General features: G+C 34.6%; 1 protein-coding gene across 2 annotated transcripts in view; it reads right to left on the bottom strand.

Annotated features, from left to right (window-relative positions):
- The window catches only part of Tango1 (transport and golgi organization 1), a 395,672-nt gene that overhangs the window by 272,336 nt on the left and 95,454 nt on the right, over nucleotides 1-27,882 (bottom strand). For both annotated transcript variants that reach the window (XM_090398800.1, XM_090398801.1), the window contains exons 6-7: nucleotides 13,289-13,417; nucleotides 8,397-8,424 (exon numbers count right to left, since the gene is read on the bottom strand). In XM_090398800.1, the coding sequence (XP_090254926.1) occupies nucleotides 8,397-8,424; nucleotides 13,289-13,417 (157 nt within the window). The remainder of the gene's footprint in view (nucleotides 1-8,396; nucleotides 8,425-13,288; nucleotides 13,418-27,882) is intronic.

The raw sequence follows: 27,882 nt of genomic DNA, 5'->3' as shown, positions 1-27,882 counted from the left end.
TATCAAATGTAACAGCCTAGCAGTTACTAAAGTGTATGTTTTCATGTAACTTGATGCATTTGTTTTCACACCAGTACAGTCTTGAAAATGCTAGACAGTGGCTAGTGAAATTTGTTGGCTCTTTGTATTTGTAATCATTAAATCTTATGGTCTTTTAACAATAAAAGTTCTTAGACAATAGTACTGTTAGAAATTATAACTCTTGGAACATAAGTGGTTTTCCTGTTCACATCCAAGATGGGCTTGACAGACCCATTACAGCAACTGAAGTTACCACAGCCTATAAAGAATGCCAGACAAGAAAATTTCCAGGACATGATGGTCTAGAGATAGAACTTTACCAGGAGGCCTTGGGTTTTATTCTTCCCATTTTAGTTGTATTATTTAATTCTTTTCTCTCATCAGGACACATACCAAGTGAATTTATAGCAAGCCATACCGTCCTCATTCCAAAACCTAATAGAGTTCACACCTTAATCAGCAGCTGGAGACCTATTTCTCTATCTAATACTGACTACAAGATATTTTTCTGCATTATCAATAATAGCCTCAAAGTGGAAATGAGATACATAATTAAAGGCACACAGGTGTATGGAGTTCCAGGCTGAGCAGTAGAATTTAATCTACTTCTGCTACATGATCTAATCCGCTTAGTTAATAGGAAAAAGCAGTCAATGGCAGTGCTATCAGTACCTCACTCAAGCATTTGATAATGTCCAGGATCCCTTTTGTTTTCAGCCAATTGGTGTAGGTACAAAGCTGCTATCTGTTATCAAATGAACCTATGCCAATTCAATTACCCACCTCATAGTTAATGGGTTCCTGTCAGATCTGGTCAAAATTCGAAAGGAGTAAAGTAAGGTTGCCCTCTTAGTTCACTGCTCTTTGAAACTAGTTTTTGAACCTTTCTTACAAGAAGTCAACAATACACATGCTGTGCGAGGAATAATAGTTTCTTCAACTATAAAGGAAAATAAGATATTAGCATATGCCGATGATGTAGTGGGCACTTTGAATGATAATGTTCCATATATATCTTTTTTTTTTTTTTTTTTTTTTTTGTATTTTGGAAAAATTCAGCAAGTTCACTGGATTAACTACAAAATTTTTAAGTTTTTGGAAAGTGGGATCTTGGAGGCATTCCTTTTGGACTAACCCCTAAGAGAGAAAACCACTCATTATACTTGTAATTCCCTTCTCCACTTACCCAATATTACCAGTTCAAGTACTTACACTCAAGAACTTTAAAACCTTAGAATATAGGGCCACTTTCCTTTTCTTCTAAAGCCATAGTACTCAAAACCATAATCTTTCCTGTTCAGTTGTACATAATAAATATTACAGACATCACAGAAGCTGCCTGTGCAATTTTTTTGGTCCAGCCAATACCAAAGTTAAAAAGGAATTATTTCTTCAAGTATCAAAGAAGCATGGAGGATTTGGGCTTCCAGTCTTAAAATTCTGCATTTAAGCAATACAGCTTCAAAAATTGATAAAATATTGCAGACCAATAAAACATGAGCAGACCTTCTCACGTACCACTTAAGTTTTCATCTCCCCTGTTTGGAGTTAATGATTATAAAGGTCCAAAAGCCGAGACTGTTCCTGAATGCTATACCAGTCTGTGCTTAACTCTAAGACTACTGCAACACTCTGGCATTGACATTCTTTCCATTTAAAAAAAAGTAAAATTTGGTATAAAGAAATCTTTAATCTCTTTTGTCAGGAACTTCCACAGTAGGGTACTGACAACAATAATTTACTTCATAACGTATTGAAGTTTCAAGGATACCCTAACAAGAGGGATCCTGATGGAGAATTGCATATGACTGCCTTCCAGTCAATACCATCAAATGGAGGTACTTTAACATCAGAGATCCAATCTGTTACCGATTGGAAACAGTAGAACATGCATTCTATTCTACAGCGATCCTCTTGTCCTGCATATTTGGAACAGATTATTTTTGTGCAGTACCCACAACCTGTCAGCAATGGAAAGAGAATTCTAATTTTATAATTAATGAATTAAAGTCTCCCAGAATAACAAAATGAATATGCCATTATTTGCAGATGATCAGGTAATAATATCAGATAAGGAAGACAATTTACAAAGAGCAATATATAATTTAAATTTTATAGTAGAACAGTTTGGAATGAAAATATCCATAGCAATGGCATTTTGTGGACAAACTCCAGTTAGAAGTAAAATAGTTATTAATAATAAAATAATAGAACAGATAAATATTTTCAGTTATCTTGGATGTGAAATATATGAAGGAGGAAAAAACCTTTAAAATTAAAAACGTCAAACTTTTTACAGATTATAGGCTTGATAAATAGAACACTCAATCCAAATATAGTACAAAAAGAAACATGCCTGTAAACATACAATACTTAAGCAGTGCCCATATTATTATTATATGGCAGTGAAATTTGGGCAATAAACAAACAAGATAAACAAAGAATAAAAACAAGTAAAATGAGATTTATGAGAAGAACTGCAAAAGACACATTATTAGACCAAAAAAGGAACAAAGATATTTTAAAAGAACTAATAACAAAATCAATAGAAGAACAACTAAACAATTATAAACAAAAATGGATAGAATATGTAAACCAAATGGCCAACATCTGATATCCTAAATAAATAATAAAATATAAACCAATTGGAAAGAGAAGGCCAGGTAGACCTCAAAAAAGGATATTAGATGGATAATGAGACCGGAACAAACCAATATGGTCTATATCCATAATTAGCGTTATGATGATGAATTAAAGTACCATTTATGGAAGGTTAGAAAGAAACATGGATTTGAAAACCAGCAATATGACATCCAAATGCTTTATAATATTGTATTGTGAAAATTATTCAGTCAGAAGTTTTTTGTATTTAAAAAGAAGCATTCTAGGAGATATCAAATTTTTGACTAGATGGTGTAAACCACCCACATTTTGCAATATTCACCAAGGGGAGATAAAATTCTGTCTATTCTTGCTATGAAAAGTTTTTTAAATAGTTTCATCCTCTTAATTCAATGTGGTCTTATAGTCAATTGCAGGGATGACTGGAGAGAGCAATCCCAGCCAGAGAAGGCCAACTCAAGGTGGTTAACTCAGATAAGGCTAATCATATGGGTAACAGTCATATTTGTGCTTTAGTTTCAATTGGTCTTTTTTTGTTCATCTATATGAGATTAGTGAGAAAGGAAAAGCGATAGCCTTTAGCTATATGATAGTGGTGTTCAACCTTTTTTACTACTTTTCTATAATAAGTTATTCGGCGATCTACTCTCTTATATAGATCACGTTCCCCCAACCTGATATCTCATTACACACAAATAAACAACTAAAAACTTTATTTGTGTATTTAAAAATTTATTTATCACTTTTAATTATTTTAAAACAACAACAAAAAAAATATATATATATATATTGGAATAAAATATTTATTTCTCTATTTTGGAAAACCAAAGTTATAAAAAAACAACAGATTGATTACAAACTCACAAGTTACAAGAAATGCTGGTTGATTAAAAAAAAAAAAAAAAGTTAATGTGAAATTTGGCATTGTTTGGACCTCGCAATATTTTGATAGTCAAGTTGATATGAAGAAGTGGCCAATCGCAGACAATCATCCAAATGATCATTTGTAATTTGGTTTCAATTGATTTTTTATGACGGTCATATTTGAAAAAGCGGATTCTGACAAGTATGTCGATCCGAAACATGACAGAATTTTTCGTGCAATATCAGTTAATATTGGGAATTTTTCATGTGCATACTTCCAAATGACTTCATTGTTTATTGATTTTAAATGTAAACTATTCTGAATGTTTATTATCTCAAGTTCTAATTCAACTTGGTTTATATCAAACAGCCCACTAATTTTATTTGAAATTTCTGTGATGTTCAAATTTTCTTGAAATGGATTATCGAGATAAAAGATACAATCAATTCAGTTTTATTAAAATCTTTAAATCTTGAATTTATTTCTTCCTCAACTATTTCTATTTCATGAATAAATTCTTTTAAATCATAGCGAAGCATTTCTTGATTTTGTTCAAAAAATTTTAATAAATATGGGAGATGTCTAAATTCGCGGTCATTAATATTTTTCTTTAATAAAAGTAAGTATTGTTGGAAAGTTTTTATTGAACTTAACATGTCAATTAAATTTTTATCTCTACCTTGTAACTCTAAATTTAAATTGCTTAATTTCGTACAGAAATCTACTAAAAATGATAAGTGTAACAACCATCTTTTATAACTCAATTGTGGACAAATATCTCCTTTTACATCAAGAAGATTTTTTATATCGTTAATTAATACAAGAAATCTTTCTAAAAATTGACTTCTGCTGAGCCAGCGAACATTATTGTACAACAGAAGTTCACTATCATCATCTGCCTGTAATTTAAATAACCACCGTTGCAGGGCTTTTCCTCGAAACAGAATTTACAATTTTAAATGTAATATCCAAAACATCTTTTGTGTTTAATCTTTTACTACACAGTACTTGTTGGTGAATAATACAGTGGTACGTTAAAAAATATGGATATTTGTCATCATTTTTACATAATCCTGATTTATTACCTATTTATACAATGATAGGTAATACCTGATTTATTACTTATCATTGCAGGCGTACCATCAGTAGTAATAGACAAGTTTAAAAAGCAGATTCACAAATTCATCAAATGCCGAAAAAATGTCTTCTCCCCTAGTCCTTCCCAGTAATGGTATAATTTTCAAAAGTTCCTCTTTACTTGAATAATCTTGAATTACCATGCGAATAAATACCATTAACTGAGCAATATCAGTGAAGTCATTTGATTCATCAAATTGTAATGAAAACACAACAGACTGATGAATGTCTGACATTAACCTGGCCTGGAAACTTTTCTCCTGCAATTAGAACTCTTCCTTTTGGCAATTTGAAACCTTGTCTGCGGCCTAGAAGTAGTCTCTCTCTAGCGACATCTCGAACTGAGAGGCTCCTTTCTGGAAGCAAGAAACTCCTCTCTCAAGCAATGTGGATCCGGGCAGCCTCTCTGATGGCGACTCTGGAACCGGGACTCCTTCAGTCCCTTTTTATTAGGACTCCTCTGAGACCTCGCATGAAGTTTGGCAACTCCCAAAGAATCGGTATGAGTCTTTCATCTTAAGCTTTTGGTTCTCATCAGCTTTCTTTTGATTGTAAGTTGCCGGCCATTGGAAAGTTGTTTGAAGAAGTTCAGAGATGTTTACACTTAGAGCCTGCAAGCCTTTCTCATACATACAAGTTTCAATAACAATCTTTCTAATGCTGCCATGTACAGCTTCGGCGACAAAAACATTGCCTTTGTTTTTAACACTCTAGCATATTCTTATTAAAGCAGTATATACAGTTAGCTTCAAAAGAGTTAGTTGCAAAAACATCTAATACAAACTATACCGAGACAAACAAAGTTTATTTTTTTACAATATTCACATGGAACTTAACTGAAGTAAAAAAATCGATGTAATGTGCTTTGGAATATTTAATATTTAAACTACAATCGAGTTTTTACACTTTGCTTATAATCGTATTCACTCGGCTCGCTGTTTGACTTCCACTGATCCAAATGACTTCATTTACCCGGACTTATAAGAAAATTACTGATTTGACAATTTTAACGAAAAATAAATAAACAATAGCAATACACTTAAAGCAAATTAAAAATAATACAAAATAATGGTAAATAAAATATTATGTTTTCAGTTTTAATTAAATTTGTAAGTAAGGAAGAATACACAAGAGATCAACCAAAAATCGCTCAGCGATCGACGGGTTGAACACCCCTGCTATATGATGATATCAAAGAGCTGAGGGCTTTTCTCTATCTCTCATACTATTTATTTGTCTTTCTTTATCTTAATACTATCAGGCTTTCTTGCACCCCTATACTAACTACTCTAGGCCTGTCATGAGCACCCATTTACTTTTTCAACTCAATGAAAGTTGAAACTGGTCTGAGTAGTGACCCTTCCCATAATGCATAGTATTATACTTGTCTGTAAAGATATGTGCTTTGCATTATGGGATACTAAAGCAACTGATGCCGCATCATTAGCTTCTATATACAAGTAGCCCACCGTGAAGTTACTTCACACACAAATGTTGTTTGCTTGCACTTGCATAAAGGATGAAAGCAAGAACATAACTTCTTGACATCTTTAATTTATAGTATAACCAAATGAAAAACTTTCAACATTTACCCCTAATCCAGAGTATTTCAGTAATAAGGTGCGACACCTTTTAACTACTTGTACGAAGGTGATCTGAAAAGTTCTTAGCCTAACAATGAAAAAAGAATTCATAATTTCAAAATTATTTTTATTTTTCAACATAATCTCCCTTAAGACTAATACATTTATTCCAGTGATACTCCAGCCCCATTATCCCGTCCCTGTAGTGGTTCTCAGTAAGATCTGAGATCTGCAAAATACCCCTCTACAGCTGCAATCACCTCTTGATTCGAAGAAAAACGCTGACCAGTGAGGAAGAGTTTTAGTTTTGGGAAGAGATAAAAGTCAGAGGGAGCCAAATCTGGGGAATAGGGTGGATGTTCCAACAATTCATAGTGCAGATCCCTTAATTTTCCCATTGCTAAAAACACCTCTGTGGTCAGGTGCATTATCCTGATGAAAGATGATTTTTTTTCTTATACAGCTATAAAATCATATATGGCCACGTTTAAACTCGCTAGCCCATTTCTTAATTGTTGAAAACGAAGGAAAAGATTGCCCATAAACTTTTATGAACTTTGAATGAATTTCTTTTTGCGTTAAACCTTCTTTTACAAAGAATTTTATAACCACACAATTTTTTCTTTTTTCAAAACCAGGTCTTTTCTCACGAACTTTTTCATCTAGTCTTGTTAAAAAAAGATCGGAATAATATTCCTTGGTTATTGTTTTAGCCTTTCTAAGATAATTAATAAACAAAATGCCTTTAACATCCCAAAACACTGATGCCATGACTTTTCCTGCTTATGGAACCGACTTTGTCTTCTCTGGTGCTGAACAACCGGCTTCTGTCCACTGTTTTCACTGCTGTTTGGATTCTGGTGGGTAATGGTGAATCCAAGTCTCGTCCACAGTAAAAAGTCAATGCACAAAATCAGTTTTATTCTTGTTAAAAAATCTCCAAGCACTGTTCAGAGATTTTCATGCAAGTGCATTTTTGATCTGCTATGAGTAAGGGCATCACCCATCTTGTGCAAAGATTTTTCATTTGCAATTCTTCATGCAAAATATATCCTACACATTCTTTTGAAATGCCTATAGTCTCAGCAATTTCACACACTTTGATTCGCACTTGATCAATGATTTCTGGTGTTGTTAATTTTTTTGGACATCCTTCATATGGATCATCCTCAAGGCTAGTATTGGCCACGTTTAAACTCGGCAGCTCATTTCTTAATTGTCAAAAATGAAGCAGAAGATTGTCCATAAACTTTTATGAACTTCGAATGAATTTCTTTTGGTGTTAAACCTTCTTTTACAAAGAATTTTATAACCGCACGATACTCAATTTTATCCATTTCAAGGGATACAGACAACACTTTTGCTTCAGACAGCTGTACAAAACAAATGACTTGATAGAACGACTCGCAATTTCACATGGATGCTTATGGCAGATGTATACCAACTTAGAAAAAAAAAATCTTGCCGATAGTGTTGCCATCTATAGTCAAGGCCAAGAACTTTTCAGACCACCCTTGTATATGGAAATATGACTTTGGCATTACTTCGATCTTGGTATCACTTTTGGGTCTAGCTCCCACTGATGAGACCTCAATAAAGGCTGAAACTGGTCTGGGTAGTGGACCTTCCCATAATTATTATTATTATTAGACACCTCCAGGGAGTCCAAAGACGCATAGAGGGAGGGCACCTGCTCTACAATTCTGTCTCTGCCTCTCAATCCACCAACTGACCGTAACTACACCAACGCAATCTATCGCCGCCCACCACCACTGGTATTTCCAAGGACAATCACAAACATCCATGTCCACGGTGGGATTCGAACCCACTGCCTTTTGGCTGGAGAGTGGATATGCTAACCACTCAGCCAGCCAGGCTGGATGCACAGCATTACTTGTCAATAAGGATATGTGCTTTGTATTATGGGATACTAAGGCAATTGATGTGAAGTCGTTACCTTCTATATAAAAGTAGCCCAGCTTTGAAGTTACTTCATGTGCAAACTTTGTTTACGTAACACATGGATAAAGAATGAAACCAAGAATATAATTTCTTGGCATCTTAATTTAAAGCTCAATCAATAATATTCCAAGATATGGTACAGTTTCTTTATGATCAACTTTGCACAACCATTCAACTCAAAGAAAAAAAATGGAAATCCAACTTACCACACATTCTTTGTTCTTTTGAACTTTTCTGCAAATGAAAGAGAGTTTTGATAGTAATTCAAAACAATTTTTAGTTTCACATTTTGCATAAAAAAATATAGTAATATCTGCTAAGAACTACTTACTACTAATCACAATTATGCAAGTGCAGACTAACTCCTTATGCTGACGTAATGAGCATAAGGGTGCTTATGGATCAAAGCTGTATAACTGTGAGAAGACCTCCAGACAGCCTTTTAAGGAATGCAGAGAACTGACTGGGACTTCTGACCTAATGTTCAACCTTCACCTTCCCATGGAGCACTCTGTTAGGTAACTACCTGGATAGTGGACCAATAACGACGGGCTGGCAATTTGGGATTTAGCTGACCAAATTGTATTCTTCTTGGCTTAAACCACAATGAATGATGGTACAACATGACAGGATTTAATGCTGGCTGGGGTGTTGCCCAGTTAAACAAGGGCCCCCATTGCTTTTGCAAGAGGACAAGGACGAACGAACAGTGCAAATTCAAATACTGGAACAGGAAATCCAAAAACACATCCCAACTTAACATCAGCAGAGTTGAAGACTGGTACTATCAATATAAGAAGCATCAACAGAAAAGAAATGGAACTAATAGAAGAATTGGAGAAGTATCGAATCGACATAACAGATGTGACTGAAACAAAGAAGACAAAAACAGGTGAGATTTTTTAAGCAACAAATATAAAATGCTATATTTGGGCAATGACAATCAGGGAAAAGAAGGCATAGTTATAGTATTCAACACTTAATACAAGGATGATGATCTTGAATGACAGGCAATATCGAGTACCGATGTGGGCAAATATCAGAATAGGGAATCGGACAAATGAGACTTATATCTGCCTATGGTCCCACAGAAAGTTCTAGTAACAAAGAAATGGAGGAAGTTTGACACATTAGAGAAGGCAGGTGACACAAAGCTAATAATAATGGCGAGTGCCTGCTCTGTTCAGGACATGGACTAGTTATTACTAACACCATGTTCCAACATAAAAATGTGCACAAATTCACATGGAGAGAAGATTCAAGAAATAAGAAAAGTCTCATTGACTATGTCATAGTTGATAACAATGTTTTCCCACTGGTTCAGGACACAAGAGTATAGAGAGGATTTAAAATAGGAAGTGATCACTATTTAGATTTGAACAAGATAAAATTGAGTTTCATATCAAAAAGAGTGTGTCAGAAAGTAAACGATTCAAAGTTGAGCAGTTTTCAGAGGTGAACTCCAGACTCAAACAGACAAACATCATTCAAGAAAAAAATGAAAGAGTTTGAAAACAGGAATCAAACCTTGGAAATTCATTAACAATCCCTAAAGAAAATATTGATTGATTCAGACAGAGAAGCATGTGGTGAGGTTGTCTGTAAGGAAAGAAAATTTCAGAACTCTATGGTAAACTTAGAAAGTTAAAGAGGCAGTCAAGAAAAAGAAAGCATACTGAAAGTTCCTCACAAGCAAGCAAGCTTCTGCTTTTAGAGGATACAGAGAAAAATGTAAGAAAGTGAACCAATGTGTAAAATTAGCTAAACAATTCATAAGAAGACTTTGGTAAGAATATATAAAATAAATATCAGTAAGGCTGCAAAATATTCTATCAAAAAAGTTTAGAAATGGAGGAAAGAGCACTGTGACATGAAAATTGAGGATAAAGATATTTGTCTGGTGTAATTACTTTGAAAGACTGCTAAATGAAATAAGCAGTGTTAGTATGGTAGTCAGGAACACATACCCATACTTGAAGTAGAAAAAGCAATCAAAAATCTGAAAGGCTGCTGGAGATGAAATTCAACCATATAATTCAGAAGGTTTGGTAAGAGGGTCGAATTCCAGATGATTGGAGTAGGACTATCATATTTCTATTTAAAAAAAATAAATAAAAATAAAAAAATAAAACTGAAAGTGAGAATTACAGATATTTCGATATTCAGTGTTTCCTAGTAAGATTTATACAAGTATGTTTCAGAAACAGCTAAGAAAAACTGTGGAAGTGAAGCTTGGTGAATAACAGTTGGATTCAGGCTAAACAGAGGTTGTCAGGATCAGATTTTCACTTTAAGACAAATAGTTGAGAAATCTCATGAATACAACAAAGATTTGTATTTAAGTTTCAAAATCTCGAGAAGGCATATAACAAGGTGCCAAGAGGAATGCTCTTCGAAGCACTAGTTATATGGTGTAAATGGGACATATCGAGCAAAACATATTTCAATTTAAGTTGTAAGTCAGCAGTTACAATTGAAGGACTTACAGAAAGATGGTTCGATATTAAATCAGGCATGTAACAAAAGTACACATTATCTCCACTGCTATTCATTATCTATATGGATCATATTATGAAGGTAAATAGTTGTTGTAATAGATATGGTATGAAGGTCAGCAATAAAAAGACAAAGACAATGAAAATAGGCAGAATCGTTGAAAATGTCAACTGTGTTGTGAATGGAGAACCTGTGGAACAAGTAAAACACTTCAGCTACTTAGGCATGATTTTTACTGAAGATGGTAAATTAAATATAGAAATAGACAACAGAATCAGCAAAGCTGGTATGGTGGGAAGTCAATTGAATAAATTCATATGGAATAAGAGAGAAATTAGTCGGAACACTAAATTAGCTGTATACAAGACAGTGTTCAAACCAGTTTGAACTTATGGATCTGAGAGCTGGGTCAGAAGTAAAACACTTGACCAAAGACTAGAGACCGCAGATATGAGAGTCCTGAGAAAGATTATAGGCGTGAACAGATGGCATCAATGGCAATATCATATTAAAAACGAGGATATTAGGAAAGAACTTGATATTGTCAGCATCCAGGAATGCATTATCAGAGCTAATCTCAGGTGGTATGGTCACCTAAACAGAATGGGCGAGGAAAGATTAGCAAAACAAGTGTTCTCTGCCAGGTTGGCAGCAAAACGACCCAGAGGATGACCAAGATATAGGTGGACTGATACGGTACAAAGTGCCTTAGACGATAGAAATATAAGATCTGATAATGTTGGAGTCTTGACAAGTAACAGACTGATTTGGAGGAAAATTGTAGATAGGAAGTTAGTAATGATATAATTTTTTCATGTATTACTATCATATCCTGTACACCCCTTGTGGGTAGATGGCAGGAATTTGACGATGATGAAGTAGTATTATATCTGATATCAAAATTGGTAATGTTAATTTTAGCTCTTTACTTTATGCAGATGAGGTTATACTGTAAATAAATTTGGTACAAGTCTGCATGATTCCTATGACTAAACTGAATAACTGTTGTAATAAAATTGGTATGAAAATCAGTAATAAAAACATAAAGACAATGAAAAATATAAAGAAATTATTCAAATTAAGTGATATTGAATCCAACATTATTTCAAAGCCAAATAGAGAAACTACAAGAGTTTCATTGAGAATATAGAAACTATAATAAAAGTTTCGGCAGATCCAAGCGTAAGCAAACCTTTCATGACATGGGCAACTCGTAGTAAAGGTGGAGTAAGCTCCGATCACTATCCTTAGTATTTCCCATAATGTAAAACACATCTCCTAGCGGACATGTATGATGTTATACATTATGGACCCAGACCAGTTTCGACCTTTGTTGAGGTCTCGTCAGTGGGAGCCAGATCCAGATGTAAATACTGAGGTTGAAGTGATGCAGAACTTATACTTTACCATACGAGTTGCTAAAAAAAAGTGTCACATCACAAAAGGCACCAAGAATTACTGAAAAAGAGAGAGAGAAAAGGCTTCACTTCGGCGATGCAAAATTATTCAAATTAAGTGGATATTGAATCCAACATTATTTCAAAGCCGAATAGAGAAACTACAAGAGTTTCATGCCAAATACAGAAACTATAAAAGTTTCGGCAGATCCAAGCGTAAGAAGAAACATTGAAAACATCAATTGAACGGTGATATGACAATATTTAGTGAAAATGGCAAATTAAATATGGAAATAGACAATGAAATTAGTAAAGTTGGTATGTTAAGAAGTCGCCAGAATAAATTTATATGAAATAAGAAATTAGTCAAAACACTAAATTAGGTGTATACGAGACAGTGTTCAAATCAATTTTAACTTCTGGATCTGTGAGCTGGATTAGATATAAAAAACTTGATCAAAGAATGGAGATCACAGATATGAGAGTTCTAAGAAAGATTAGTGGATTAGTGAACAGATGGCATCAATGGCAGTATCTCATTAAAAATTAGGATATTAGGAAAAAACTTGCCACTGCATTCAGTAATGTGACAGTTTATCTCAGGCAGTATGGTTATTTAAACAGTGGAGAGGAAAGATTAGCAAAACAAGTGTTCTTTGCCAGGTTGGCAGGAAAAATGCCCAGAAGAAAACCAAAATGTAGATAGATTACTCATATCAAAGATATGAGCAATATTTTTGATAAAGAAATTAACCATTTAAAAACAAATGAGCATTACTTTATAAATCATCCAGTGTTGTACGAAACACTGTAGTGTTTCAAAAATTACTAGCTCACTGTAAATCAGTTAAAAGCATAACTGAAGTCTATAAAGTAACTAATGTATAGATAAATTTTTAAGAGTACATTGCTGCATAATGATATTTTCTTTAAAGAATTTTTTTTTTTAACTTGAAAAGATCAAAAAATTTAGTGAAACACTCATTTTATTTCAGATTATGAGAAGATTATTTTTAATACCATAAAATATTTTGAATTAAATATAATTAATTTATGTATGTTTTAGTTCCCATGTGTGTTTAATTTTCAATGTATGTCAACTTATATACTGATATTAAAGCAGATAAAATATTATATTATTAAAAAAAAAAAAAAGAATGAAGAATAAAATTAAATGGCTGAATAGTTAAAGAAACTTGACTTACCTTAATAAAAAAAGAACTAATCAAAATGGATGTTGAAGAAATGGCAGCTATGGTAAGAAATACAATAACTCTAGGGGAAACACCATCTTCTTCCAGATTTCCGAGGGCTGCATGAAGCGGTTCTGGTAACTAAAATATAAAACAAAACAATGCTTTGTGCTAAAATTATAAGTTTTAATAAAAATGCAATTTCTACTCCCCATCTCCCAGATTACTGTACTCTGTTACTTGATGCATTCTGTTTTATGTGTGGATTGTTAGTGTAACACTACAATCATCACAGCACAGCAAACCCAATTACAAAGCAATAAGTTAAGGACCATATTAAAATTGAGTCATTCAGATAATCACGTGAAACAACCAAGTCACCTCTCTATATCACTGTATAAACATACACACACAACCTGAACTAAAACTATATAATAGTCATATTGAACAAAAAAACAAAAAAAACTTTCAAAACATTCCTTGTATGGATAGCTCTCACCAAAATGCAAGAAATCAATATAAAATCACCATTGTTCAGATTTAGTTAATGTAGAAAGTCTTCATAAGATCCAATAATCTTCCAAATTTAAAGGAACCACAATGAGAAATATCATGTCCCACCATCTGTTATGATGGTGTGTTTATACCATAATCACCCAATCTTGAAATGCCAGGTTTACAGTAATGGGTGTAATCCATAGTTCCTTCACGTCTAACCTCAAACACTTCTGATAGATGAGCAAGCTATCAGACTTGCACTGAAATCATAAATTAAAGATACCAAGAGTTGGCAATAAATTATTCAGTATCCTATGAAGTCATTATTCAATCCTATGAAGTATATTATTCAGTATCCTATGGTGACGAGTGTGGTAAGAAAAGCAAAAAAGGATTACGAAAGAACATTAGCCATGCAGGCTAAAGAGAATCCTAAACAGTTTTTTAGATATGTAGCAAGTAAAAGGAAAAATGTACATGGCAGATTGATTTTAAAGAATGCCGATGGTAGGGAGGTAACTGAATCAGTTGAGATAGTTGAGTTACTGAGTGAGCACTTTGCAAAAGTATATCATCCAGGTGGTGACATTGCAGAAATGAATAAACCAGTAGATTATACGGGAATTGTGGTTAATGAAGTGGAGGTGAGTAGTCTATTGCATAACCTCAATGTCAATACATCTGTGGGATTGGATGGTATACCAGCTCGTGTTGTACGAGAAGCAGCTAAAGAATTGTCAGTACCCTTGACCATTTTGTTTAATTTGAGTCTCGGGTCTGGGTTAGTTTATGCAAAGGCCAACAAGTTACTTCGAAATCAATTACATACTGCCAAACAAATTTACCTTTGGTGACTGTAAAAATAGATAACCCTAATTACCCTACACTACTAGCCACCATGATGTAAATATATCAATTGAAATATGGATTCAAAGTGTACCATTAAAATATTGATATAAAGCTAAAGACAGTGATATATTATTTCATCCATCACGGGTGGCTTGTTAAAGGAAATCTGCAGAATCATCTCAATGAGAGGTTATTTGTTATTGCTACTACCATTTCAAATCAAATCAGCCATTTGTTCTGCTTTAAAAATACAGAAAAAAAATAATTTGAATCTCTTCTGTAAGAAATACAAACCACATGATTTATCTCATGCCCTCAATTAATTGGCTCCATTATGCAAAAATCTTTCATCCATTTGTAATGTAATCAGAGTATTAACTAAAAGGTATGGAATATGCAGTTGCTCTGGCAGATTCCTAGTGCCAATTATATAATTAACAGTGAGAGGGACATCTGTGATTTTCCTGCTGAAAACTACTAATATAATAAAATTGGAAGTTTTGTATAGAGCTAAAATTCCTCAATGTAAAACTGCTAAAAGTTAATCCTAAACTATTGCAGGTTAGCCTCAACCAGGACAATCATTATTACTGAAGCTGGAAAATGGAGAGCAATCATCATGAATCTATCTGAATATCACAGGAAGAGGTCTCCTTTGTTTCATGACAGGACTAATTAAAACTGTCTTCTAATAATCTTACTAAATTGAGAAATTTGAAAAAAATTTGGACAATATAATAGATCATCATCATCATCATCAAATTCCTGCCATATATCCTCAAGGGGTGTACAGGATACGATAGTACTACATGAAAAAAATTACATCATTATTAATTTCCTATCTACAATTTTCCTCCAAATCAGTCGGTTACTTGTCAAGACTCCAACATTATCAGATCTTATATTTCTATCATCTAAGGCACTTTGTACCGTATCAAGCCAGCTATATCTTGGTCTTCCTTTAGGTTGTTTTGCTGCCAACATGGCAGAGAACAATTGTTTTGCCAATCTTTCCTCGCCCATTCTGTTTAAGTGACCATACCACCTGAGATTAGCTCTGCTCATGCATTCCTGGATGCTGACAATGTCTAGTTCTTTCCTAATATCCTCGTTTTTAACATGATATTGCAATTGATGTCATCTGTTCACGCCTATAATCTTTCTCAGGACTCTCATATCTGTGGTCTCTAGTCTTTGGTCAAGTGTTTTACTTCTGACCCAGCTCTCAGATCCATAAGTTAAAACTGGTTTGAACACTGTCTTGTGTACAGCTAATTTAGTGTTCCGACTAATTTCTCTCTTATTCCATATGAATTTATTCAATTGACTTCCCACCATACCAGCTTTGCTGATTCTGTTGTCTATTTCTATATTTAATTTACCATTTTCAGTAAAAATCGTGCCTAAATAGCTGAAATGTTTTACTTGTTCCACAGGTTCTCCATTCACAACACAGTTGACATTTTCAATGATTCTGACTATTTTCATTGTCTTTGTCATTTTATTGCTGACCTTCATACCATATCTGTTACTACAGTTATTCAATTTAGTCAGGGAATCTTGCAAACTTGTAGTGGATTTATTTAGAAGTATAACATCGTCCACATAAAGCAAAGAGCTGATCCAATTTTGATATCATATTTAATACAACTTTCCTTCATAATGTGATCCATATAGATAATGAATAACAGAGGGGATAATGTACATCCTGTCTCACACCAGATTTAACATTTAACATTAAACCATCTTGTACTTCCTTCAATTCTAACTACTTTACAACTCAAATAAAGACTAAGTATTGCTTGATATAATGCCCCACTGACACCATATAACTGCAGCGTATTGAATAGCTTCTCTCTTGGCACCTTGTCATACGTCTTTTCTAAATCGACAAAACTTAAATACAGATCTTTGTTATATTCCCATGCTTTCTCGACTATTTGTCGTAAAGTGAAGATCTGATCCTGACAGCCTCTATTTGGCCTGAATCCAGCTTGTTCTTCACAAAGCTTTTCTTCCACAATTCTTCTCAACCGTTTCTCAAGTATACTTGCATAGATCTTGCCAGGAACACTCAGTAGGGAAATATCTCTAATTCTCACATGCAGTTTTATTTTCTTTTTTATATATGGGTACTATGAGAGCTCTACTCCAATCATCGGGAATTCTTCCCTCTGTCCTGGCTTTCTGAACTATGCAGTGCAGCCACTGTAAGACTCTTATACCACCATACTTCAGCATTTCTGGTAGAATATCATCTACTCCTGCTGCCTTTCTACATTTCAAGCTTTTGATGGCTTTTTCAAGTATGGGTATGTATTTCTCACTGCATGCATGGTCAGTGTTTTTTACCACTGTGCTGTCATCACTGCTTGTTTCATTTAGCAGTTTTTCAAAGTAATTACTCCATACTTCAAGGATATCTTTTTCTCCCGTTTTCATGTCACCTTTATCATCTCTAACTCCTTTTACAGCATTCTTTCCCCCATTCCTAAGCTTCTTCAACAACCTCCAGAATATTTTGCCACCTTCGTGATATTTATTTTCTATATTCTTGCCAAAGTCATCCCATGACTTTTGTTTAGCTAGTTTTACACAGTGTTTAGCATTCTTGCATTTGTTTCTATATTCTCTAAGAGCACAAGCTGACTTATTTGCCAGGAACTTTTGATATGCTTTCTTCTTTTCCTTCACTGCCTCTCTAACTTCCTGTGTCCACCATGGAGTTCTGATTTTTTTTATCCTTACAGACAACCTCACCACATGCCTCTCTGGCAGAATCAATCAATGTTTTCTTCAGAGTTTGCCACTGAATCTCCAAGGTTTGATTGCTGTTCTCAAACTCTCATTTTTTCTTCAATAATCTTTGCGTATTTTAGTCTACAGTTCACATCTGAGAGCTGCTCAACTTTTATTCGCTTTAATACTTTCTTAGATGTTTTTCTTTTCAATATGAAATTCAATTTTATCTTGCTCAAAACTAAATAGTGATCACTTCCAATTTCAAATTCTCTGCACACTCTGGTGTCCTGCACCAGGGAAAAAACATCAATATCAACAATAATATAGTCAATGAGACTTTTCTTATTCCTAGCCTCTTCTCTCCATGTGAATTTGTGCACATTTTTATGTTGGAACATGGTGTTAGTAATAACCAGTCCATGTCTTGAGCAGAAATCCAACAGATATTTGCCATTATTATTAGATTTGCTCTTTTCTCCAAATTTTCCCAAAATATTTTTGTATGTCTCACAATCATTTCCTACTCTACTATTTAGATCCCCAACAAGGACCAACTTTTCATTTTTCATTCTGTCAGTTGCTTTTTCTAAAGCCTCAAAAAATTCTTCCACTTCTACTTTAGTAGAACCTTCTGTGGGACCATAGGCACAAATAAGTCTCATTGTCCAGTTCCCCATTCTCATATTTGCCCACACTACTCTACTTGAGACTGACTGCCATTCAAGAAGATTAGCCTCGTATTTTGTGTTGAATACTATGGCTACTCCTTCTTTTCCTTGATTGTCATTGCCTGAATATAATATTTTGTATTTATTGCTCAGAAAGATCTCACCAGTTTTTGTCTTTTTTGTTTCAGTCACCCCCTATTATGTCGATCTGGTACTTATCTAATTCCTCAGCTAGTTCCATTTCTTTGCCATTCAGGCTTCTTACGTTGATAGTACCGATCTTTAACTCTGGTGATGTTGAGTTGGGGTTTGTTTTCAGATTTGTTCCAGTAGCTGACTTTTCGCTGTTTGCCCTGGTTCCCTGGCGAAAACAACGGGGGGGGGGGGCTTGTTTAACTAAGCGACGCCCCAGCCGGCATGAAATTTTGTCATGTTGTACCATCATTTTTTATTTTGGTTTAACCAATAAGAATACAATTTGGTCGGCTAAATCCCAAATTGCCAGCCCATCCTCGTTCATTCAGTATCCACGTAGATACCCAACAGAGTGCACCACGAGAAGGTGAAGATTGGACATTAGGTCAGAAGCCCTGGTCAGTTCTCCACATTCCTTTTAAGGCTATGTGGAGGTCTCCTCTCGGTTATACAGCTTTGACCCTTAAGCACTTCTGTAATAGATTGGAATAAGAATTCATTAGCCTAACTCTGCACCTTTCATAGGAGATCAAAAACTTATGCATGCTAAAAATCCATAAAACTGGGGTTCCACTGTGTCACTTTCATGGGTACTTTAATAACATGTAAAATTGCTAAACACCTACCAAAGTTGATATGTGTTTAGCAATTTTCTAAAATTAAGGATATAAATTTAAGACAGGATGACATAATAGGTTAACAGTGAGCAGCAATGTCACTATTATACTTTTACATGAAATCCTTAAACACTTAAGAAAAAAGTTTTCTCCTCATATGATCAAACTTGAACAAGTGTTTGCAACTGTATTTCTGCAACTGTGTTTAATACTGTTTCACTAATAATGTCTTTGCTATATGACCTGACTCTAAAGATAACCTTCGAATTCCCTTCCCCCTCTTCACGCACAAGATCCACGGTATCTCTTAACACACAAAATTTACTGTGAAATAGAAAACTGTATTCCTTACCCATTCTGGAGAGCATCACACATCTTCCTGGCAAATTTTTAGTTTCTATGTTTACAGAAAGATATAACAATACTGTCTCTCATCATCTATCTAGCCAGAAATCTGGCATCATTAAACCACTTACCCATCATGCTCATGTCATTTGCCTTAATGAAGCACTATTATAGCATGTTAATTATTAGCATGCTAATAGTGAAGGATATAATTAACTACCTTGTTAAGAGTAATAACTAACTTCCTGATATTTCAACTTTCATATTAATATACCATATTTACTTGAATATATGCACCACTGATTTTACTTTACAGAAAAAGAAATTAAAAAGTTTTGCATATACCTCGCACACGAAAAAAAGTTTAAACATTTTCACATTGGGGCGATAGTAACTCACTCGCAGGTAAACAACATTCCCTACTCAACAGTCGCTATACTGTAGATGCAAGAAAAACAATAGGTTTTATTGTATCACTGAATAAGGTACAGAAACATGTGCAGTCCATGTAATGTATTTGTCATTAGTGCAATTAGAGACAACTGGGATAAAAACGGCACTAATTACTATCATATGTCCCTTCCCACAGAAACTATGCTGCACAGACTAAAGCAAAACCATATGTTGTACTGCCAAACACAGTAACTAAAAGCTATTGTCCAAACATTTGTCCAAATTTTCAATAACATGAAATAAGTGTTCAACTGCATTTGAAATTTTCAATGTCATAAAGACTGATCACAAAGGCTGACTGCAAATAAAATTCTACCAGCAAATTGAAACTAATATGTTTCATAATGTGTGTGTGAGGCTGCCAGCCAGCCTGATGCAGAAGCAACATGCAAACAAGCAGTAATAAAATTCAACCAACGTGGAAGCAGTACATAAACAATAATGAGAAGTCCTGTCTGAATGAAACACCACCCGGACGTGAAAGTGTAAAACTAAGAAATTATAGTGAACGTTGTTATGGCAGGTTCAGATATTTTGGAATTCGGTCGAAGAGAATCAGCATTTCAACTCAACAACTGTTGGCCCGCCTTTGTTGTTGATTCACCTGATCTTTTGTTAATACCATACCAATCATATGCACGTCTTCACAGCAGCTTTATCTCTACAGGCCTACTATGCTGTCCATTTCGCGATCTGCTTTCACTTCTCATTAGTCATTCGTGAAGGATTGTTCATTATGTATCTCAAGTCTTGTAAATTACTGATAATTTTTTGCTTGAAATATGGAGAAACATTCAAGTTACAGTGCTGGTTATAATAAACTCAAAGACCTTATGATTCCGAAATGATAAAAGGATGAGCAAGAATGAAACTGTGTTTTAAGTTAATTACAGAAGCACTGTCGCTAAATATTCAAATATATCGCATAATGAAGGCGAGCGGCCGATCGCATAAATAACTTTGATAATTAAAATTTAAAGGTGTTCATTTTATAAATAATGTGTGCAATTATAAATTATAATGAATACTGAGGATTTTAGTTAATTAACATCAATTTACTTATTGCCTAAAAAACTTTTGTTTCTGAAAATCCCTGCATACATCTTGCATCACGATTTTTTAAGTTTAATTTTTGGGAAAAAAAAGTGCAAATTATATTCGAGTAAATAAGGTAATCATATGGACTATAACACATATGGGGGGGGAGGGTCTGGAAAGTTCTGATAAATACCTAGAACATAAATGATATTAAAGCAACTGACATAACCACAAGAAAGAACATAGTAGTAGCAGAGTTATGAAGATAACTTATGTTCTTATATTCTCGTATGTTCTTTCTTGTGGTTATATCAGTTGGTTGAATATCATTTTTGTTCTAGGTGTTTATCAGAACTTTCCAGAATTCTCTCGTATACTGACTCCAAAACGAATATGGAAAAAAAATTCAAGTTATAAAAATTTTAATAATGTGCCTGCATTACCACCTAACAGTAGTTTTCCACAAGATAGATCACCCACAGACTACATGAGTGTTGTGCTTTCTCCAGTCTCATTTTGTTTAATATTGAACAAGGATGTATACTCTGTTTGTATTCATGCACTTTAATCATTTTTAGAGTTTGCTTGCACTCTGATAGAATACAATCATGACTGGAAAAAGTAACTGGAACCCATGCATCAATGAAAAGATGAAAATTATAAAGACATATAAAGTGACTGGAAAATATGCATAATTTAGAACTAGTCCTAAAAGAACTATATGATGCTTTAGACTGAGAGAAAGAAAAGAAAAAAAGAAACCATTCAGTCATTTCCAGATAATTTCTATAAGGAAAGTCAAACAGCCAAATTAAACTTTTTTTTTTATTTTTCTATTTTCCCATACTATTTATACTGAATTATATTACTATACATTAATAATTACATATTGATATGTAATTTGTGTGTGGATCCTGTGAATGAAACTAGTCATTAAAACATGCTAATGTACTACTACATATGAATACTGTAAATGTGTAAGCAATATGGTGTGATTAACAGGTTGAATGGATGAAATCTGAAGTGATGTAAAATTTGTGTCACAAAGTTTATGAAATATAAATCTTGAGTGTGTTGGGATTTGTCTACATACATACAAAAAACAAGTTACATTATGATTCAAACAGTGTATACTTAGGAAATTAAAGTTCTTATTCTTACTCTTAACACATTAGTAGCTTCTAGAATTTTTACCATAATGAATGTTGATCACCAAGTAATGTTAGAAAGCAACTATTAGCATGAGAATATCAGTAATTGTGGACTTATCCTTTGTTTAAATGGCTACAATATATACATTATTAATAAGATAACTATTAGTCATCAGACTATTACTCTGTCAACAGTATTTCTACAAGAACTCTGAAGTTCTTGTAGAAATATTTCTTATTTGAGAATAAGAAATAGTCAGATGGGGTCAGGTGTGGTGAAAAGAGTAGGTGAGGCAGAGATTGAAAGCCCAAGTTGTATATTGTAATTGTAAATTTCTTAGGTACGAGGGGTGTGCTGAAAAGTTGTGATAATGACCATGAAGGAATTGAGGTAGAACCATGTAACTTACATGCTATTCTACATATTCTCCATGAAGTGTTATACACTTATTACAACTGCTGCATCATTTGCAATCTTCTGAGAAAAACTCTTTCCCTTATTGCACAAAAGCAGTCCTCAGCTACAGATATGACTGCATCATCTGTGGTAAATTTTTCCTTTCAAGTATTTCTTTAAAATTTGAGAATAAGAAATAGTCAGATGGAGTTAGGTGTGGTGAAAAGGGTAGGTGAAGCAGAGATTGAAAGCCCAAGTTGTATATTGTCTGTTGGGTTTCATGAGCAGTGTTAACATGTGCAGTGTCCTGCAAAAGCAACATGCCTCTGCGTTTCCTGCAGCATTTTTTCTTCAGCACCTCCTTCAACTTCCTTCAGAGCTGTTGAATAAACTGCTGCTGTAACAGTTTCATCCTTTTTGAGGTATTTGGTAAGGATTACACCATCTGTATCCCAAAAGACAATGGCAAGAACCTTCCCTGCTGACTTTGGGGTTTAGAACTTCTTTGGCCATGGAAAACCTTTGTGTCTCCACTCCATTGACTGTTTGGTCTCTGGGCCATAGTGATGTAGCCATGTTTCATCAATAGTCACAATACGAGCCAAAAAATTTGCACCTGAGTTCTCAAAATTGTCCCAAAATCCCTTGACATGACATAATACGTTTTCTCTCTTTTAGTTGGCATTCAAACATTTAGTGCCCCACTTTGCTGAGAATGCTGCATGTCCAGATGTTGGTGAATAATGATCCCAACTCGTTCCCTGGATATCTCCAGAGTCTTTGCAATGTTTTTGGCAGGTATTCATCTATCATCAAGGATCATGGCATACATTGCATGGATGTTTGCAGGTGTGATCGCTGTGGAAGGTCTTCCTGACCTGAGGGCATTTGTTGTGTCAGGATGCCCAGTTTCAAACTTGCTGACCCATCTGGTAACTACTGGATATGCTGGAGCACAGTTTCTTAAGTCCCAAAAGTTTGGTGAATCTCGGTTGCAGACTTTTCTTGCAACATGAAAAACTTGATGGTAGCCTGCATCTTTGTCTTCGAATTTCTTCAAAGCACATGACATGTCTTATATATCCTAAAAGAAAAATAACAAATTATTACAATTTGGTGAAATATGGGAGTTAATGAGTTTTTAAGATATGTTCTTTTTTGTGGTTACATCAGTTGCTTTAATATAATTTTTGTTCTAGGTGTTTATCAGAACTTTTCATCCCCCCCATATAATTAGCAATCTTAACCAAGATCCCCTTCTAATGATGTGATCAAATCTAATACTCATTGACCTCGAATTCCTTTTTTACATGCTGCTTGAGAAAGTTATCAGCTCAATGAATTCTGCTTCATTCTCATGATGAGTTTTCTCTTCTACCAAATTAGTGTTCAGATAATTTAAGTCACCCATAATGATTCTTCGCTTAGTACCTATCAGGGTAATTTGGCACTGCATTTCACCGTACACAGCAACTGAACTAACAGTTTTTGCAGTAACACCCCGCCATACATTTCATCCTGTCAGCCTCTGATTCAAACCGATTCATTACTATTACTCCTTTCCTGTATTTCTATCCTAAACGAACAACTCATCAGATATCATTAGTAATATCCTCCCTTTTTGGTGTTTTCTCCTTCCTAAAAATACTATATCCTTTACACTCAATTCCAATTATGGCAACTCTGTTTCACTAAGGTTTTGCCTAAGATGGCATTAAGGTTTCACCAGAAATGCTGAAGTATGGTGGTATAAGAGTCTTACAGTGGCTGCATTGCATAGTTCAGAAAGCCTGGACAGAGGGACGAATTCCCGATGATTGGAGTAGAGCTCTCATAGTACCCATATATAAAAAGGGAAATAAAACTGAATGTGAGAATTACAGAGGTATTTCCATACTGAGTGTTCCTGGCAAGATCTATGCAAGTATACTTGAGAAACGGTTGAGAAGAATAGTGGAAGAAAAGCTTGGTGAAGAACAAGCTGGATTCAGGCCAAATAGAGGCTGTCAGGATCAGATCTTCACTTTACGACAAATAGTCGAGAAAGCATGGGAATATAACAGAGATCTGTATTTAAGTTTTGTCGATTTGGAAAAGGCATATGACAAGGTGCCAAGAGAGAAGCTATTCAATACGCTGCAGTTATATGGTGTCAATGGGGCATTATATCAAGCAATACTTAGTCTTTATTTGAGTTGTGAGTCAGCAGTTAGAATTGAAGGAAGTACAGGAAGATGGTTTAATGTTAAATCTGGTGTGAGACAAGGATGTACATTATCCCCTCTGTTATTCATTATCTATATGGATCACATTATGAAGGAATGTGGTATTAAACCTGATATCAAAATTGGAGATGTTAATGTCAGCTCTTTGCTTTATGCGGATGATGTTATACTTCTAAATAAATCCGCTACAAGTCTGCAAGATTCTCTGACTAAATTGAATAGCTGTTGTAATAGATATGGTATGAAGGTCAGCAATAAAAAGACAAAGACAATGAAAATAGGCAGAATCATTGAAAATGTCAACTGTGTTGTGAATGGAGAACCTGTGGAACAAGTAAAACATTTTAGCTACTTAGGCACAATTTTTACTGAAGATGGTAAACTAAATATAGAAATAGACAACAGAATCAGCAAAGCTGGTATCGTGGGAAGTCAATTGAATAAATTCATATGGAATAAGAAAGAAATTAGTCGGAACACTAAATTAGCTGTATACAAAACTGTGTTCAAACCAATTTTAACTTATGGATCTGAGAGCTGGGTCAGAAGTAAAACACTTGACCAAAGACTAGAGACCGCAGATATGAGAGTCCTGAGAAAGATTAGAGGCGTGAACAGATGGCATCAATGGCAATATCATATTAAAAATGAGGATATTAGGAAAGAACTTGACATTGTCAGCATCCAGGAATGCATTAGCAGAGCTAATCTCAGATGGTATGGTCACTTAAATAGAATGGGAGAGGAAAGATTAGCAAAACAAGTGTTCTCTGCCAGGTTGGCAGGAAAACGACCCAGAGGAAGACCAAGATATAGGTGGATTGATACGGTACAAAGTGCCTTAGACGATAGAAATATAAGATCTGATAATGTTGGAGTCTTGACAAGTAACAGACTGATTTGGAGGAAAATTGTAGATAGGAAGTTAGTAATGATGTAATTTTTTCATGTAGTACTGTCATATCCTGTACACCCCTTGAGGGTACATGGCAGGAATTTGATGATGATGATGATAATGCCATCTTAGGCCAAAACATATTCACCAAGGCAATGAACTCTACCTCTTTGTTTTTGGATGCTCCTGGCATTTGTGAATAGTCATAACAACTTATGATAGTTGCACTTGGGCAACTGCAACTTCCTCTTCTTCCTTCCTACATACACTCAAAAAAGTCCTTACCAAAAGTGTACTTATCTATCCCTTTACCAGATTCAAAACCATGCTCAATGATATTCATATCATTGTTCCAATGCATCCTATAGCTGAACTCTCTCTCTTCCCTCCTATGGTGATCTAGTTTCCCCTGAAGCTTTGCATTAGGTCTCAACTGAAGAAATAATTTCTCCAAGTTCTGGATACCAAATCCATTTAAGTACTGCAGACCTATCCCCTTCATAAGATCAAACTCACTCCACACCCAAAAGCTTACACTCATTTCTTCCAAACAGTCTATGCTTTGAATCCTTTGCTATCAATGTGTGTTGACAGCAGACGATTCAAATCTTCTTCCCTTTCTTAACACAGTCATCAGAGAAAGCAGGAAAATTGTTGATGCAACGTTAACTATAAGGGGGGGGAGGACACATCTCACCCACCACAGTTTTCTTTCTGTTTGCATATCAACAGATGAACGGCGTATCATGACATGCTCTCTGACTGTAATCAAATCTACATAGACAGGAAAGATGTGTTTGTTTCAGGATACATTAAAGAACAATAATTATGGATAATACTATGGTTGGTATATTTGGATTACTGACAGGTATAAATAAGGGAGAATGGCATATATAAGAATGAAAAAGAACTGGTGTGAACAGAAATACTTTAATTACTGGCCAACGAATTATCAATAATTTACAATTGTGTTATATTTGTGTGTCAGTAAGTTTTTGGAGTGGAGTGAATTACATGTAATACTTTAAAATCTAGACATGTATTTTTGCATTTATTGATGAGCATAATTAAAAACTTATGAGAAGGAAAGAGATTTGTTTGCAGAATATAAATAACTAACCACTACTAAACAACAGTTATTTCCATTCCTAAAATAAATAATACACACAAGCATGAAAATCATAGAACAATAAGTTTAATTTTCATATGCTTTGAAAATATGACTAAAAATTATACAAAAAGATTAATGAATAAGCTGGAAGGGTTGAACCTTAATAGGGATTCAAGAAACAACAAGGAAAAAGAGATGCAATCCTACCTCTTAGAATGATTATTGAAAAAAGATCAACATTACTTACTGTTGGAGGAAGTTGTTCTGTTATCGAGCTGACCTTGATTGCAAAAAAGCATGCCAGTTAAAGCGAACCTCGGGGGGGAGGGGGGGCTCCCTCCTCCTAGTTATATAGCTGTGGGAGAGACAGCAGTTCCCATTTGAACTTGGAAGATTCAGTTAGATAAGAAGCTCTTGATAAAAAGAGGGAGATTCCCCCCAAGACCAAAATTATGTAGATCTTTCAGTATTCAAAATCTCCAAGCAGATGCTTTTTCCATATTAAATAAAACTGATACCAGACACTGTGTTTTAGAAAGGCATTTCTAATGGATGACTCCAGCCTAACTAAATGATCAGTAGTAGAATGATATTTTTGGAAGCCACATTGTGTTCTGCAGAAAACATTTCTCTTCAGAAACCATAAAAGATGAGAGTTAACCATTTTTTCCAGGATCTTGCACAAGCAGCTAGTCAGAGCAATGGAATGGTAGTTATTAGGGGATCCATCCCTGGCTTAGGAAAGGTTAATTGCCTTCTGTCAGGTATCTGGAAATATGCTCACAGAAAATTCTGTTGTAAAAGTGCAACAGTTGGTCTATGGATGATAGTAACAGATGTTTTACTATCTCATAATGGGTATTATCTGGTCCTATAGCAGTCAAAATGGTTCATTGTATTCTTTAAAGAAAACTGGATTTTCAAAAATGGAAAATTCTCAAACAAAACTGGATTTATTTTTATGCTTTCCTGTTTTGGGCAAGAAATTTGGGGAAGAGAAGAAGATGTTGCTGATGTTTTTGAACAAGTGTGTTGGAAATTGTTGTTGGGTTGGCAACTGTGCAACCATCATGTTCTAAGACAGAGAGCTGGTGGGTGGTATATCTGCCTTTCATTTTCCAGATTTTTTTTCCATACTTCTTTGCTGTTGGTGAATCTTGATATAGAAGTATATTGAATCCAGGATTCCTTCTGGCTGTGATGATGGTTGTATCTTGCTTGGGTTCAAGATGATTAAAAACTATTAGGTTTGTTTTTGTGGAGTATCTGCAGAAAATAACCCAAGCTTTCCTCTGGGCTTCAATGGCTGCTATGCAATCGTCATTTCACCGAGGTTTAGGTAAACATGGGCTCTGACTATATTTTACTAATTGCAGTTGTGCTTGCTCCTATAATACATTGTTACATGCTTCACTGCATTGC

The sequence above is a fragment of the Typopeltis vanoorti genome, chromosome 10, assembly GCF_054136105.1.
Source record: "Typopeltis vanoorti isolate ZY-2024b chromosome 10, IOZ_Tvanoo_1.0, whole genome shotgun sequence".
Taxonomy (NCBI): Eukaryota; Metazoa; Arthropoda; class Arachnida; order Uropygi; family Thelyphonidae; genus Typopeltis; species Typopeltis vanoorti.
Note: the sequence above shows the minus strand (reverse complement) of the source record. Positions and strands in the feature narration are given on the sequence as shown.